Genomic DNA, 17,250 nt, shown 5'->3' with positions numbered 1-17,250 from the left:
GATGTATTTGAACTATATGCCTTAAAGCAAAATGATCAGATCACATAAAACTAATATAATACCAGTGATTTGGGATGACTTGTCCCATCTCAAATCTGGCTGTCTTGTAAAATGCACAGCATTCCTTTAAGAGAGCTTTGAAATGCATGAGGCATGAGTGGTGCATATTTGGCTTCGAGGTACAGCAATAAAGTCAGCGGTGTGACAACCAAGTAATGTGACCTTCCAAAAAATATGTCCAAGATTGTGCAAGGTCTATTTCTGTCAAGGATTGGCGAGGAAGATAAAGCAATACACGAGCAGCTTTTTGTGGATAGTTTGCAAGAAGCAACACACATATAGCTGCCAAATCCCTTGTCATTAGAGGATGAAAGTATGCTACCTAGCTCTATGGAGAAGTATGTGCTTTGCATACAGAAGGTCACAGGTTCAAATCTCCAGCATCACTATTTCAAAAGATATTTTGTGGGAGGGCTGGGGCAGAACTTGATCAGCCGGTGCTGTCAGTCAGAGTTGATGTTTCAGACAGAGTTTAGCAGCTTCACATATGTTTGAAGGGGGGGGGGGAATAGAAAACTGAGATCAGAGGAGCAGAGGTGTAGAGGTGTAGAGGACTCCCTGGTCCTGAATGGGGTAACTGTGCCCCTGAAGAACCAGGTGCACAGCCTGGGAGTCATTTTGGACTCACAACTGTCTATGGAAGCGCAGGTCAATTCTGTGTCCAGGGCAGTTGTTTACCAGCTCCATCTGGTACGCAGGCTGAGACCCTATCTGCCTGCGGACTGCCTCGCCAGAGTGGTGCATGCTCTGGTTATCTCTTGCCTGGACTACTGCAATGTGCTCTACGTGGGGCTACCTTTGAAGGTGACCCAGAGTGGCTGGGGAAGCCCAGCCAGATGGGCAGGGTATAAATAATAAATTATTATTATTATTGTTATTATTATTGTTATTATTATTATTATTATTATTATTATTATTATTACAACTAATCCAGAATGCGGCAGCTAGACTGGTGACTGGGAATGGCCACCAAGACCACATAACACCGGTCTTGAAAGACATACATTGGCTCCCAGTACGTTTCTGAGCATAATTCAAAGTGTTGGTGCTGACCTTTAAAGCCCTAAACAGCCTCGTTCCAGTATATCTGAAGGAGCGTCTCCACCCCCCATCGTTCCGCCCGGACACTGAGGTCCAGCGCCGAGGGCCTTCTGGCGGTTCCCTCACTGCAAGAAGCCAAATTACAGGGAACCAGGCAGAGGGCCTTCTCGGTAGAGGCACCCACCCTGTGGAATGCCCTCCTACCAGATGTCAAAGAGAACAACAGCTACCAGACGTTTAGAAGACATCTGAAGGCAGCCCTGTTTAGGGAAGCTTTTAATGTTTGATGCATTGCTGTATTTTAATATTTTGTTGGAAGCTGCCCAGAGTGGCTGGGGAAGCCCAGCCAGATGGGCAGAGTATAAATAATATGTTGTTGTTGTTGTTGTTGGTTCGCTGCTACTTCAGCAATGGCAGCAGCTTTCTGTTATTTTTCCACACAATCCTGATGTTGTCACCTGCCAACACACATACTAACCCAACATCCACATAGCAGTAGCTGCCATGCTCCCCTAAGGTGAGTAGTGTTGTCCTGAAAGATCTCCTGGGAGCAATCTGGAGCAGTTGGAGTATGCAAAGTGACTCTTGGTATACGGATAAATGTGGTACAACGAGCATCTCCCTATTTCTATCTGGAAAATATGTGGAAGGCATGTTTCTGCCTACCTAGACTTCTGCTGTCTTCTTTATGAAGTCCATTTCTTTCCTACTACTTCTTCCCTAGATCATATTGGCTGCCCTCTGTGATGGTAGAGAAGCTTGGCCAATATCTGCTGGAGTGTCACCATCACTACTGCAACCAAATCCTTTAGCACATATGTTGGAGTGCATTGGCAGATAAGAAACTGAATGCAGCTAAATCTATTGCTGCTTCTTGCTGCTTCCTAAATCCAAATGTCAACCAGAAAGACAGAGAGCAAAGTTTACCTTCAGCAATGTGAGACTCCCGAGAGGGGAATTCATAATTAGGCTCCGTTTTCTTCTTCTTCTTAACAATGTCTGCAAAGAGATTCATTCACAGCTTGCATTGTATACAGATGGCAAGTACAGAACAAGCTTCAAGTGTCTTAACAGCATTAAGATATACAAAGCTAATAGGGCAGTGTAGTGCAAGGCAGAGATGCAACAGTGCCGGCACCTTTGTGAACAGAAGGGCAAATTAAGGGAGGGAAACACAAAAGCTGGCCACAGTTTCTTCACCAGAGTTACACATTGATGGTAACAAAAGTGATAAGGAGAAATAGGGAGGTGGGATGTAAACTAGCAGCAAGATTCCATAAATTGTATAAATATTGGATAAGTTGTTTGCATATTCAAAGCAGAATCTTATTTCTAGATATACACACAACAAATATGTATTACACAGCGATTGCAACAATAAATATTCAACCTGCCTCCCCATCTCTGTATTACCTTGTAATACTGTGGGTATCCTCATCGGTGAACATCCCCTGTGGGTGTTTTCTGTTGCATATTGATAGTCAGTTTGGGTGCCACTGTGTATTAGGCCACATATAAGACCACATATTAGACCTATGGAGGACTGCTCAGTGCATGCTGCTTGCTTTGAGATAAATAAGGATCGTAATAGATGACCTCCTAAATAAATAACTGTGACGTGCACAGGATGCCTTCATTATGTCAGTAGGCTCAGTGTTGTCGTGACTTAACAAGAAATTAATGTAAGATCTTCTTGAATTCACCTTTCTCACCATAACCAGGTATGATAGAGTTGTAGTCCACCTGGAGGCTAATAGGTTCCCCATCCCTGCTCTAATACGCAAGGAGCCATGACACATTCATGGAAACACAGGAACAGCCAGCACTTTCTCCATTGATTCTTATACAGAATTATACAGGCTGGAGGCAGTGGAAGCTTTGCTAAACTGATTTCTTCTGTTTATCAGCAATTTGCATGCAAAGATGCTGACATTTATGATTTAGAAACCTGAAAAGCAACCACCGAAGAAAGGGTTGTATCTTCCAGAGGTTTGTGTTGTAGTTGGGGTTTCTGTTCCTTGACAGGTTCTAATCATGGAAGAAATGGACAACCTAAGCTGGGAAGGTCATGTCTTTGGGCGCAAATCTTAAGAACAACTAATTTTGACTTATGTGTAGGGGAGCCTTTATGTGCCTTCTCAAGAGGACAGTGAGGGGAAGAGTGGTGTAAACTTTGGCCTGCTAAAACACTGCCAGTTTACAAGAAATTGTGCTGAATCACAGAACTGTGGAGTTGGAAGGGACCCCAAGGGTCATCGATTCCATCTCCCTGCAATGCAGGAAGGTCAAGTAGATCATACGTGACAGATGGCCATCCATCCTCAGCTTAAAAACCATAAAAACCTCCAAGGAAGGAGAGTCCACCACCTCTCACAGGAGTCCGTTCCACTTTCCAACATCTCTTACTGTCGGAAAGTTCCTCCTGATGTTTAGTCAGAATCTCCTTTCTTGTCACTTGAAGCCATTGGTCCAGTTGCAGAAAAGGAGTTCCATGATACTGGTTCTGCTATTGGAGCCAGTGTCTCCCTTGAGAAAAGTCTCAGTGAGCTGCCTCTGTGTTGCAATTATCCTGCCGTCTTCCAATCTCATAAGGAGATTGCCATACTCAAGGGCATTTCTTCACTGTACTTTCCTTTCAAAAGCACTGTCCATCTTCCCCCCTGTAATTCCTCTTGATTCTTCAAGAGATACTTCAGAGTAGATGAAACCGCAAAGCTTTCCACTGGGGGGGGGGGGGAATCAGTACTAGAGCTTATGTGCATCAAATATCATTGAAGAAGAAATAATTTTAGTATGTGCTTCTCATCAACTCCAGTGCTATGGTGCATTGAAAAACCTTACTGGCCATAATTCCAAGCTCTGGTATTTTAACTTTGCTTGGTATATCTTTCCCCCTTCCATATGCACAGGACTGAACTCATCTGTATATATCAGGGATGAGGAACATGCCTTCCAGATGTTGTTGGACTCCAGGACTCCGCAACAGCTCCAGTGGTCAGGGATGCTAGAAGTTTCAGTCCTACAACATCTTGGGGGCCAGAGATTCCTCATCTTTGGTACATATTCATCTTTCCTCTCTACTTCAAGTGCATACATCTGAATATGTTAAGTTTTTGTTTACAGCAGCTGATGCCTCAACACATTTTTAGCTAGAAAGTTCTTGCATGAAAATGAAGTATTTAAGCGTCAGTAGTTCTTCTGTATTAGTGCTGGGCTTAAGGAATTTTGCCTTTCTTATTCTTAGCATGCAGATAGAGGTGCCATTTAGAAAGGTAGCCTTTCCTCCCCTTCCCCATCCTGTCACTGTGTCATAGTCTTAGGTCTGTGGGTGGTTATTTCCCAGGAGCGCCCCAATCTCTAGGCAGTTCCACAAAGTGCATAATGATAGTAAGGATTTAAATGGGCCAACAAAATAGCTCAGTTGGTCAGAACATGGTGCTGATAATGTCAAGGTTGCAGGTTCGATCCCCATATGTGGAAGCTGCATTTTCCTGCACTACAGGGGGTTGGACTAGATGATCCTCAGGATCCCTTCCAACTCTGTTGTTCATTGATTTGACACACAAAGAATCCTAAATGCAGGTAGGTAGCTGTGTTGGTCTGCCATAGTCAAAACAAAATAAAAAATACCTTCCAGTAGCACCTTAGAGACCAATTAAGTTTGTTATTAGTATGAGCTTTTGTGTGCATGCACACTTCTTCAGATACCATGGACTTCCATTTCATGCGGCTCAGTGTGATGCCTTCCATCGTTCTAGTCCTAAATGCAGGTAGGTAGTTGTGTTGGTCTGCCATAGTCGAAACAAAATAAAAAATTTCCTTCCAGTAGCACCTTAGAAGTCAAAGCTCATACCAATAACAAACTTAGTTGGTCTCTAAGGTGCTACTGGAAGGAATCCTAAATGCATTAATCATTTTGCCCACAAAGAAAACCGTGCACTTTGCAGTTAAGCAATATGTTAAGAAGACTAATGTAGTTATTGTTCAATTGTTGTTTTAAAACTATTTTATTGTAATAGTTTTAGAGCAGGGCTTTCGTAGCATTATATCAGAATCTGGACAAACTATGGTTAATAATAATAATAAATTTTATTTATATCCCACCCTCCCCAGCCGAAGCCGGGCTCAGGGCAGCTAACAACAATAAAACAGTACAAAAGTACAGCACAGACAACACTCTAAAATCATTCATTATAAAATTAAGTTACTCTTACCTATGGTTGAAGGAAGCCAACTTCAAACTACGGTTTATATGAAGCTAGCTTGTATCAATAGAATCTGGTTTAAACTAGTCATAGTTTAGCACTATGTACAAACCCTAAGCTAATGTGAACTGAAGATTGCAGCAAAACATTCTGAGCTCCCACTTAGAGCTGCACCAGAGGTGGAGAGAGTAGGTGTGAGTGCAAGAATCTGAAGCTCACTCACAATCCATTAAGGTTAGATCATAGTTTATCATTATCTCAGAATGAGGCCATAGAGTAACTTGGCCTATGGGCACCTTTCTGAATTGCACCCGCTCTACCTTTGTGCCAACATCTTTGGATATAGATTGTTGTGAGAAGGGCCAGTGGTTAGATGATCTGGGCTTGCAGCAGAATGTCGGACTCTGTGGTGTTTTCTTCCTCCAGTCCAATCTTTGAATGTATCTATTTTTCTAGGTGTATTTTTGAGTGTATTACATTTCTTCGTTGGATAATAATGTAAAAGTGAAACATTCTCCAAGCCATCCCAGAGGCCTCTTTAGGTTCTATTGTGTCACAGTTCTTCACTCTAATAATTAATGAAATTCGGGCACAAAGAGACTTTTCATGAAACAGCACCTGCAGGTCTGCCACCTCGTCATAATTTAAGCAAATGTGAAGTAGGATTTAAAGAGACTGCAGGAATTATATTTTCTCCTTCAGCGCTTTGAGAAGGGATGTAAGTGGACTTTAACTCTTACTTCTATTGCTGACATCAAAGTCAAACTTTTAAATAACCAACCCACTCCACTAATATATCTACTAATTAATAGAACCATAATTTAGTAGAATGTGCTCCAGTTTGAGATATTTAAATCATGGGCTAACTACTCAAAGGAAAATCTCAACGTCACAACTTGTTTACTCAGTGAATTGTGTCCTTCATGATGTGTGCCTTGCTCACATAGGGTGTGTGTGTGAGGAGGGGGAGAGACATTTGCAACTTTTTTGTTTTCAGAATTTTTGCTGAAGAATACGTGCTATTCACGGATGGAATAACACAACTGTCGCATCTAACACTTATTCCTTCAAATTTGCATTTGGTCTTATCTATATTCATTTTAAGTTTTATACTTTAGAACGTAGATAGCATTTGTAACTAAAAAAGTGTTAATCTAATAAAAACAAGGGAGGAAAAACAAGATGAAATACCAGAAAAGACAGGGGCGAGCATTTTATGTCAGTATCATATATATTCATAAATATATCCTTGATGGTCCCCACCACCACTGCCACCATAATATGGAAAGATGTAAAGCTGTCATTGAACAGCTCTCATTGGACAATTTGTTATACTGCACCACAATCCTGAATTTGCATGAAGTCAGGGTGGAATAAGGGAGCAAAAGAGAAGGCAGACTGCACAACACTAGTGGTCATGGTATGGGAGTGAGGAGGGAGAACCATAGAGGGAAAAGTGCTGGTTTAAAACAATGGCAGAAGTTTAATTAAAACAGGTGGAGGAAATTGAAAAGAAAGTGGCAGCTTTAAACATCAATAGACGTTTGACTAAAGCAGGGATTGGGGAAATTGAGCAGAAATAAGTGGCAATTTTAAACAAAGACAGAGGTTTGAGCAGAGTGAACAGGGGAAGACACTGAGTGGGAAGAGGCTTGAGAACAGCAATATGAAAGTTATGAAAGGCTCTGCTACATGAGCTTTTTGGTTTTAGCTTCTGTGTTGAACCCATTTCTGCTATTTTTCCTTGCTGAAACTGGTTTTGTTTGTGTGTTTTGTTGGGCTATCTACCTTCTACCCTACTAGTTTCAACAAACACCAGCTGCCGCTGGCTACAGCTTTTCCTATATGTTTTTCCCCATGCAGGATAGCCTCTTTTCTCTCCCTTGTTGGGCAAAACTATAGTCCTCTTTACTTCAGCAGGTGGAAGTGAAGTATCAGGCTTTGGAGAGAAAGTTCTGGGTTGTACCCGCTTCAAACCTATTTTGACATCTTCATAGTGACAGGAAGAGTATGTGACTGTACTTTTTCAGGAATCAATTCCTTTGTGATTTGAAATGTGAGAATTTCTCTTAGACTGCAAACAATCCATGCCCACTCCCCCGGGGGCAAGCCCAACTGAAGTCAGTGGGAATTACTTCTTAGTAACCTGTATAGGTTATTATACAACGATTGTGCTATCGCTGACAGAGAGCTTCCTTAACTATTTATTCTTGAGAAAGAGCCATATGAACAAAATACATTAAAATCTACACAATTGTAAATGTTGTAAAATGACTTTATTTTTATTTTTAAGTGAACATAAAACATTTACAATAGGACTATGAATATTGTTACTGGTATTGTGTCACAGCCATGTAAGTAAGAGTTGTAAAAGCACTTAAAGGGCATTCCTAGTGTGTGTGTGTGTGTGTGTGTGTGTGTGTGTGTAATGCATTTATCACACTGGCTCATGTATTACATTTCTATAATGTTGCTCATTCCACCTGTCACCTCTCAATACTTCTGAGCTCATTGTATATAGTATGATCATAAAAACACCCATTAGATTTATTTTCACTTAAAAGACGCAGACATTGCCTTATTTGTCCTTCATTCATCCATCCCAGTCTTCACAAAGGAAATAGAGAGGCAAGTTCTATCTTATTTTCATGACACCTATTTCTGAGGAGCAACAAAATGTGCAGTTTTGAATGTCGTCACATGTCAAATACAGATGAGAAATGATTGCTTCTAAAAATAACTTGTCATTTTATCAGGTTTTGTTTTTTTATTCTTCACTCTACTGCATCATAACCAGTTCACTTGCTTCTTTCTTGTGTTACTGGGGCCATTGGTAAAACAAATATAGAAGCCAATAAATTCCCCTTTGATTGTTTTTCATGAAATACTGAGGTCCGGAACAGGTCATACTTCACCAATATATTCTTTCCACATCTGTAACATATCTAGAATGTAGAGATGTGACAGAAATTTGTGTCAGTTTGTACCTCAGGGTAAATCTGCCTAATTCACACTTTCTGGAACAATAGTCCTCATGAATATTCACCAGCATTTTAGCACAAAATTGTGCTAAAATGCTGATGAATGTTTATAAGGACTTAGAAAAGAATAAGGTAAGATATGCAAATGTGGAGAACTGAATTTAAGATTCGAAGAATGAGAACAAAGAGAAACCAAAATTGACAGTTTCTCCCATCTCTGCTAGTATGGTTATGGCCAAGCCAATATTGGCAACAGCATCACTGCTAAGGAGATGTAATGATCGCCATTCAGGGAAGGAATTCAATCCTACACCTTTTCCTCAGCACCTGGATTATTATTTGTTATTTATCGTATTTATTCGTCACCTTTTCCACAAAGTAACCCAAAGTGACTTACACAATAGTATAAACATTAAAACCAATTATAAGAAACCAGAGCAGAATAAAAAGCTACATAAATAGGTAATTTCCATACATATAAATGACAGGTCTAATGCATACAAGCCTGAATTTGACTGAACACTAATGGGAGCAAGATACAGTTCCAAATATCAAATCTGCCTGATCAATTCTAGAGAAGTGATCTATCTAGCTCTTGTGGAACCATATCAACCAGCTACAGAGTGTTTCACTTTTATATATATATATGAAAAAGCTGATGTGGAAAGTGTCTCTTATTGCTCATTTATGGAGTACTTGGTTTTTGTTTTTTTAAAAAATAAAATCTATGGTAAAATAAGTGTTACCGGTCTCCACCGGAGATGCATAGTTCCACAAAACAAGGAAATGGGTGAAGAGAGAGGAATGTAACAAGTCTATGTGACAAGGAACTGCCTGGCAGAATAAAAAGTGAAATAGCTATTAGGTCTGCACTCTTCTGTGAGGAAGAACGCTGGTCTCTGAAGTTGGATGGGAACTGGCTTGAAAAGAGTGCAAATGGAAATGTCATGATGCATCCTGAGAAGTCTGAAGATGCACTACGTTTAAGCGGAAACAATTAATAGAATTGTGAATGTAGCAGTGAATGCAGGGGGAAAAAGGGAAGGATCTTGTTTGGGCATGCAAAAAGATACACACACAATGAAATACTATATACAGTCGTACTTTGGAAGTCAAACAGCCCAGTTCTTGAACGTTTTGGCTCCCGAACAATCGAAACCTGGAAGTGACTATTGAGGTTTTCAAACGTTCTTTTAGAAGCCGAACATCCGATGGGGCTTCTGCACCTTCTGATTGGCTTCAGGAGCTTCCTGCAGCCAATCAGAAGCCATGCTTTGGTATTCAAATGTTTTGAAAGTCGAATGAACTTCCAGAGCAGATTCTGTTTGACTTCCAAGGTACGACTGTATATCTATTTAAAAGTAAGTCTCATTGTGCTCCATGGGGGTTATTCCCAAATATTCCCAAGATTACAGGAAAGACTAAAAATTAAATAGATTTGATTCCCTCCCCCCATGTATTAGAAGTAACCATTGGCTGGAAAGAGCAGGTGCATAAAAAGGCTGCTCTCTCCATCAGATATACTTATATACCATAATATCTTGTAGTGCCTAGAATACAGGCTTTACAGCAAGGTTCAAATGTCTTCTCAGATATATAGCACTTATTTACTTCATGGGGTATCTTTTTGGCCATTTTATTTCTAATCAGCTTATTACAAAAGCATTCATCTACATTCTGTCATCTTAAACATTGACATCTAAACTATGGAGCTTTATCCTGAGATGGTGTTTGGGCTGGTGTTTGGGACTAGGATGTTTGAGCAAATGCTGAGGCCCCCAAACCAGACACCAGATACTGAATCCACCCATCTCCAAATTTCCTGAGATTTTATTACCTCTTTCAAGATACTACAATCCGGGGTCATCCAATGACGCTGAATGTTGAAAGATTCAGGACTGACAAAAGAAGATAGTGCATGGTTAAACTATTGGATTCACTCAGTTGGTTACAGCGTGGTACTAATAGCACCAAGGTTGCAGGTTCAATCCCCATAAAGGACAGCTGCATATTCCTGCATTGTAGGGGGTTGGACTAGATATCATTAGGCTCCCTTCCAACTCTGATTTCATGATTCTAAGATGTATTGATAACATCTTGGATGGCTTTAAAAGTGGATTAGACAAATTCATGAAATTTCAGGTTTTCCATGGCTACTAGTGATGATAGTTATGTTCTTCCACTGACAGAGGGATTTAATAAGTTTTTATCATCCCCCCTCCTTTTCCTTATATTTTTAAAGGGCAGATTCTCCATGCATTAGATCAATGGCACCTACGTGAGCAGACCCTTGTGTACTTCACATCTGATCATGGGGCACATGTGGAAGAAATATCAGCCAACGGAGAAGTCCAGGGAGGTTACAATGGAATATATAAAGGTATGAGCCATTTGCTGTTCTTACTATTGTGTTTTACAAGAGCTGGGCGGAAATGTGCGGTTATAACCTTCTTCTTCTTCTTTGGTGATTACTTGTAGCTGAGTAAGATTGCCTTCCATGAACACAGTCTTAACGTTGTGTCCATAGGTGACTGTGGAGGCCAATTTTGGATCCATATATCCTTCCACAGTGGGGACATGGGTTTATGGGCAGGAGTTGATCATGGTCAGGGTTTGCGAAACGTGCTTTCCTCTTAGCACATTTCTCCCTTTTGTCCTGAGCATCTTCAAAGTCCATGACACCTTTGGTTAAGGCTATTCTGCATTTGGAGTGCTTGCAGGCCAGTGTTTCCCAATTGTCAGTGTTTATACTACATTTTTTTAGATTTGCCTTGAGAGAGTCTTTAAAACTCTTTTGTTGACCACCAGCATTACGCTTTCCATTTTTAAGTTTGGAATGGAGTAGTTGCTTTGGAAGACGATAATCAGGCATCCAAATAACATGACCAGTCCAACAAAGTTGATGTTGAAGAATCATTGCTTTGACAATGGTGATCTTTGCTTCTTCCAGTATACTGGCATTAGTTCGCCTGTCTTCCCAAGTGATATGTAAAAAATTTTGGAGACACCGTTGGTGGAATCTTTCGAGGATTATAACCGTACTCGAATGCTCTATGTTTTTTTCATGAAAGTGAATATACATTTAGTATAAGACTGTGAATGTTATTGCTTTTCGGATGTCACAGACATATAAGCAATAGTTGTAAAACTTGAAGAACATATATTAAGTATGTGCATTTAAGTAACACATTTATCACTGATATTCAAGTGATAAATTTTATACAGTGTTGTTTATTTTAACCCAGTGTCTAGTAATCTTATTGTGTAGCTTCTGTTAACATGCATAAAATCCTAAAAAAGACACCCATTAGATTTACTTTCTTTCAGAATAAGAACATGCTCTCTTACAGTGTATTCCTAATGACCTCCACTCAGAAAGAAATCCTATTAAATTCAATGGGGCTTACAACCATACGAGTGGGGTTAGAAGTTTAGTTTATTTGTTTGTGTCTCACTTATCCAACTCTCATTCTACAGGAAGGAAATAGTGATGCAAATTCTGCGTTATTTGGGGAGAATGCCTTGCCTAATGAGACCGGCTGCTCAAAGAACTGCAATCTTGATCAGCCTTTTCCTAACTTCAGGCCCCTAGATGTTGTTGGACTACAACTCCCATTATTCCTGACTACTGCCCCTACTGGCTAGGGATGATAGGAGTTATAGTCCAACAGGATCTGGAGACTCACGGTTGGGAAAGGCTGATCAAGATAATAGCATGAATTCGCATAAAATGAAACAGACTCACATTGCAAAAAACATCATCAGTAACAAAAACTCTTGATTTGAGAGGACTGTGGCCAGCCAATAGCCCATCAAGTCCAGCATCCTGTTCTCACAATGGCCAACCAGTTGCAGCTTGGGAAACCTGCAAGCCGGATTCAAGCAAAAGGGCACTCTCCCCTCCTGTGATTTCCAGCAATTGGTACTCAAAAGCATTACTGCCTCCAACCAGGGACGCAGGACATAGTCATCATGGCTAGTAGCCTTTGATAGCCCTCTCCTCCATCTATTTTTCTAAAACTTCTTTAAGACAATCTACCGTATTTTTCATTCCATAAGACGCACTTTTTTCCTCTTAAAATCTAAGGGAAAGTGTCTGTGCGTCTTATGGAGTGAATGTGTGGTTCCTGGGGCTGGGGGGGACCTGGGCTTTCCCCGCCAGCCCCGACAAGCTCAGGGAGCAGCGGGAAGGCTGCGCACAGCCTTTCCACTGCTCCCCGACCTGCTCTTTGGGGCTGGGGGTGGGGAAAAGCCGGGCTTCCCCCATTGCCAGACCCACAAGCTCAGGGAGCAGCAGAAAGGCTTCTCCTTTCGCTTCTCCTTTCACTGAAGCCAGGAGAGTCCTGCTCTCCTGGCTTCAGCGAAAGGAACCCGAAGCTTCCGGAGCGTAGCGGGAACTCCCACCACACTCCGGAGGCTTCGGGTTGCCTTCACTGAAGCCTCCAGAGTGAGACCCCTCTCGCTCTCCAGGCTTGCAAGGTAGCCGTCTGAAGCCTCCAGAACTCCCGCTGCACTCCGGAGGCTTTGGGTTGCCTTCACTGAAGGCGAAGGCAATGTGGGAGAGGGAGAGCTACGCAGCACCCCTTCAGCGAAGCGGGAGGAGAAATGGAAGGGGCTCCGTTTCTCTTGCCGCTTCGCTGAAAGGGCGCTGTGCAGAGAGGGGGAGATTTTTTTTTCTTGTTCTCCCCCTCTAAAACAAGGTGCGTCCTATGGTCGGGTGCGTCCTATAGGGCGAAAAATACGGCAGGTTGATGGCAATCACTGCTTCCTATAGGAATGAGTTCCATACTTTAACTATGTGCTACATAAAGAAGTACTTTCTTTTGCCTGTCTTGAGTCTTCCAACATTCCACTTCCTTGGATGCCCACGAGCTCTAGTGTTAGGAAAGAGGGACAAACATTTTTCTCTATCCACCTTCTCCATGTCGGGCATAATTTTATTAACTTCCATTTTGTCAACTCTTACTCTCTTTTTCTCGAACTAAAAAGTTCCAAACACTGCAATCTTCATAGGGGAGTTGCTTCATCACCTTGATAATTTTGACCACCCTTTTCTGAACATTTCCCAACTTTTTTGAAGCGACACAACCAGAACTGTATACAGCATGGCTATTTAATATTTAAGAAGCATACAAAAATCACAGTAAACCACACACATTCATCCACTACTATAACTTCCCCTTTCACTTCTTACATTATTTTTTTATTGTAAAATGTCATACTTTTAAATTCATAAATTAATGTAAGGCTTGCTTTTTCTTTCTTATCAGAAGAAGCAGAACTACATCAGCATCTGAATTGAGTACCTAATTAGTTTAATGAGCTTCCCAAGCTTGAGAGAAAGTTTAGAAAGCTATATAAAAATCTGGTTGTGCCTGTTTATAGAGTATTTTTGGAATTTAATTTTATTAAAAAATTAAACAAATGAATGGCTGTGTAACTCCATATGATCCAAAGTTTGTATGATTAGGTAATTAAAAAGGACATTTTGGAAAATGTGATCCAAATGTTTGAATAAAATTACTAATTGCTGCTAGAAAAGTAAAACAGAGGGTCCCATCTCTTAAGTGTGGATTTGTATGTTACCATAGTGACACGGTTGCTGTTTCCCTGTGGAAACAGCACTGCTCTGTTAATGTCTATAAATAAATAAGAACATGAGTTGGATGAATTACACTATTCCTTTCTATACTAGCTTTGCTCCTCTAACAACAAATGAGTTAGCCCTATAGAATTTTGGATATCGTGATAACAGCTGCCAGAATAACATAAGAAGGCCCATGATAGATCCGAACAAATGCCTATCTTTTCCAGCATGCTGGTCTCACAGTGGCCAACCATATGACTATGGGAAGCCCACAATCAGAACATTAACTCAAAGCATTCTCCCAGTCAGGTTTCTGGCATCTGGTAATTAGAGGGTCATATTGCCTCTGTTACTGGAAGGAATATGCCCAATGTGTTGTTGGATGACTAGAGTGGAATTCAGCACCACATTATCACTGTTGTTCCAATGATGATGAAACAATCTCCACTCCCCTCTCCCCTTGTGCTGTCCTGGGGGGTCCCTTAACTCTCGAGAGATTATTTGGGGTGGGGTGGGGGAGGCAGGGAAGCCCCATTGAACTAGTGGAGCCAGTGTGGTGTAGTGGTTAAGAGTGGTAGATTCGTAATCTGGGAAACCGGGTTCGCGTCTCCGCTCCTCCACATGCAGCTGCTGGGTGACCTTGGGCCAGTCACACTTCTCTGAAGTCTCTCAGCCCCACTTACCTCACAGAATGTTTGTTGTGGGGGAGGAAGGGAATGGCGAATGTTAGCCGCTTTGAGACTCCTTCGGGTAGTGATAAAGCGGGATATCAAATCCAAACTCCTCTTCTTCTTCTTCTTCTTCTTCTTCTTCTTCTTCTTCTTCTTCTTCTTCTGACTCCTGTTAGTGCAACTGTTTAATTGAATCCATCCCAAAGCCCCAGTATCCCTGATCATTGATTGGCCTTGCTGGCTGGGGCTGATGTGTATTGAGTCTAACAAACATATGGAGGCCCATAGCTTCATCACCTCTATCATAGGTGCCAACTCCCTGGGGCCCTGGGTACCTGAGCACCTGCAAAATTCCCCATGAAGGGGCCGGGCACCCAGAAATTTTGGTGCCAGGGCAGTGCACGCTGTATGGCACCCACAGCCCAGGGCACCCACAGTCATTTGAACTCCCGACCTCTATCATCCACAGGCATCTATTCTTCTGTACATTTTCTGGCCACCCAGAGTCAGGCATAGAGGGCAGGTTTTGCAGTCATGTAAAGTCCATGACTTTACTTTTCCATGAAGATATGATTGCCACCCATTCCTTTTACAGGAGAAAGTAAAGGATTGCACACTATTCGGTTGGGGCTTAAAGCTGATTTTTGCCCCTGGTGACTCCAAATCTGCTCCTATATTATTATTTATTAAATTTATCTACCACCCTTCATCCAAGGATCACATGGCAGTTTTCAATATAAAGACAGAAAAATACAGTGGTGCCCCGCAAGACGAATGCCTCGCAAGACGGAAAACCCGCTAGACGAAAGGGTTTTCCGTTTTCGAGTTGCTTCGCAGGACGAATTTCCCTATGGGCTTGCTTCGCAAGACGAAAATGTCTTGCGAGTCTTGAGATTTTTTTTCTGCTTCCCCCCCCTTTATCTAAGCCGCTAAGCCTTTAATAGCCTTTTAGCAGCTAATCCGCTAAGCCTTTAAGCCTTTAATAGCCGCTAAACCGCTAATAGCGCTAATCCGTTAAGCCGCTAATAGGGTTGCTTCGCAAGACGAAAAAACCACTAGACGAAGACACTCGCGGAACGGATTAATTTCGTCTTGCGAGGCACCACTGTACATAACATAGTAACAAACAAAACACACACACTCCCAGCAGTTTAAAAAGGCATAGATTATAATTATTTAATTAGCTAAAGGCATGGGAGAAGAAGAATGTTTTTGCCTGGCACCTAAGATGGTGCCAGATGTGTCACCCTGAGGAGAGCATTCCATAAGTGAGGAGGCACTACAGAAAAGGTTCATTCTTGTGTTTCCATCCTCCAGAACGCTTGTGAAGGAGGGACATGTAGGAGGGCCTCAGCTGATGATCACATAAGTCAGCAATTTATCCCATTCTGTCCCATTCTGAGTTATTTTTCTTGGTCATGCTAGGATGAGGAAGACTGCTGGGAGTCGTTTAGCTACTCATTCTATTTTCTTTGCTTTGAATGATGTTCACCAATCCTGGGAATAGTCTATCACCACACATTTCTGTTTAAATATTCAGAACCATATTTACCTTTTCCTTTGTCTTGTACCGTTTGCTCAATATCAAAATATAATTTGATCTTCAATGTTTAGATTAAGAAGATTGATTTCAGAAAGGTCTCTGCGTGTAGTTAAATGTTTAACTAAGTATGCCCAAGTTTATCCTGATATGTTTTCCTTTGGAAATAACGATTATTAAGGCCTAAGGTCCAACATATCAAACATTTTCAACTCTGGACTATAGAAAACCAGAAGAGAAAATAAAACAAAACATTGCATATGTATTGTTCGTGAGTTGAACCATGTGGTTATCGGTTTTTCTAAACAGAAATTGTAGCATAATTTTCTATAAATATAGTGTTTGCGATGAGGATTCTCAATAATGTATCTTCCATATATGAACTTGTGAAGATCAATCCAACCAATTAACCCTCTCATCAGAGATGCCATTATCTGCTCAACAGTAATTGGCACTAGTCTAACTTGAAAGCTCTCAGTGTATTCTCACAATTTGAACTCAATCATTTATCATCATGCACAGCCAGATCAGAACCAATAATGAAGCATAAGAGCTTTTGGAAATAAAGTGCCTGGCTGCAGCTAGTGGGAATTCTATAAAACAAAATGGCATCAGTTGTGTGGACTGAAAACTCTGGTTGTGAGGATAGTCTCAACAGAACATTTTCAGCTGAATTTATTTATTTGTAAAATCAATTATATCTTGCCATTTGGCTCCCAAAGGGTCCAAGGAGGCTTGCAATTAAAAGTGCAATTTATACATGGTTAATATAATAACCATTATATTATAATGGGACGCGGGTGGTGCTGTGGGTTAAACCACAGAGCCTAGGACTTGCCAGTCAGAAGGTCGGCGATTCGAATCCCCAAGACGGGGTGAGCTCCCGTTGCTCGGTCCCAGCTCCTGCCAACCTAGCAGTTCAAAAGCACCTCAAAGTGCAAGTAGATAAATAGGTACCGCTCCGGCGGGAAGGTAAACGGCGTTTCCGTGTGCTGCTCTGGTTCGCCAGAAGCGGCTTAGTCACGCTGGCCACATGACCCGGAAGCTGTACGCCGACTCCCTTGGCCAGTAAAGCGAGATGAGTGCCGCAATCCCAGAGTCGGTCATGACTGGACCTAATGGTCAGGAGTCCCTTTACCTTTAATATAATAACATCTGAGAGCAC

At 41.5% G+C, this 17,250-nt stretch overlaps 1 protein-coding gene across 6 annotated transcripts in view; it reads left to right on the top strand.

Annotated features, from left to right (window-relative positions):
• STS (steroid sulfatase) overlaps positions 1 to 17,250 on the top strand; it is a 111,184-nt gene that overhangs the window by 50,777 nt on the left and 43,157 nt on the right. For all 6 annotated transcript variants that reach the window (XM_081001360.1, XM_081001362.1, XM_081001359.1 and 3 more), the window contains one exon: positions 10,530 to 10,667. In XM_081001360.1, the coding sequence (XP_080857486.1) occupies positions 10,530 to 10,667 (138 nt within the window). The remainder of the gene's footprint in view (positions 1 to 10,529; positions 10,668 to 17,250) is intronic.

The sequence above is a fragment of the Podarcis pityusensis genome (genome assembly GCF_964106645.2).
Source record: "Podarcis pityusensis genome assembly, chromosome: 4".
NCBI classification, from domain to species: Eukaryota; Metazoa; Chordata; class Lepidosauria; order Squamata; family Lacertidae; genus Podarcis; species Podarcis pityusensis.
The sequence above is the reverse complement of the archived record's forward strand: the minus strand, read 5'-3'. Positions and strand labels throughout refer to the sequence as shown.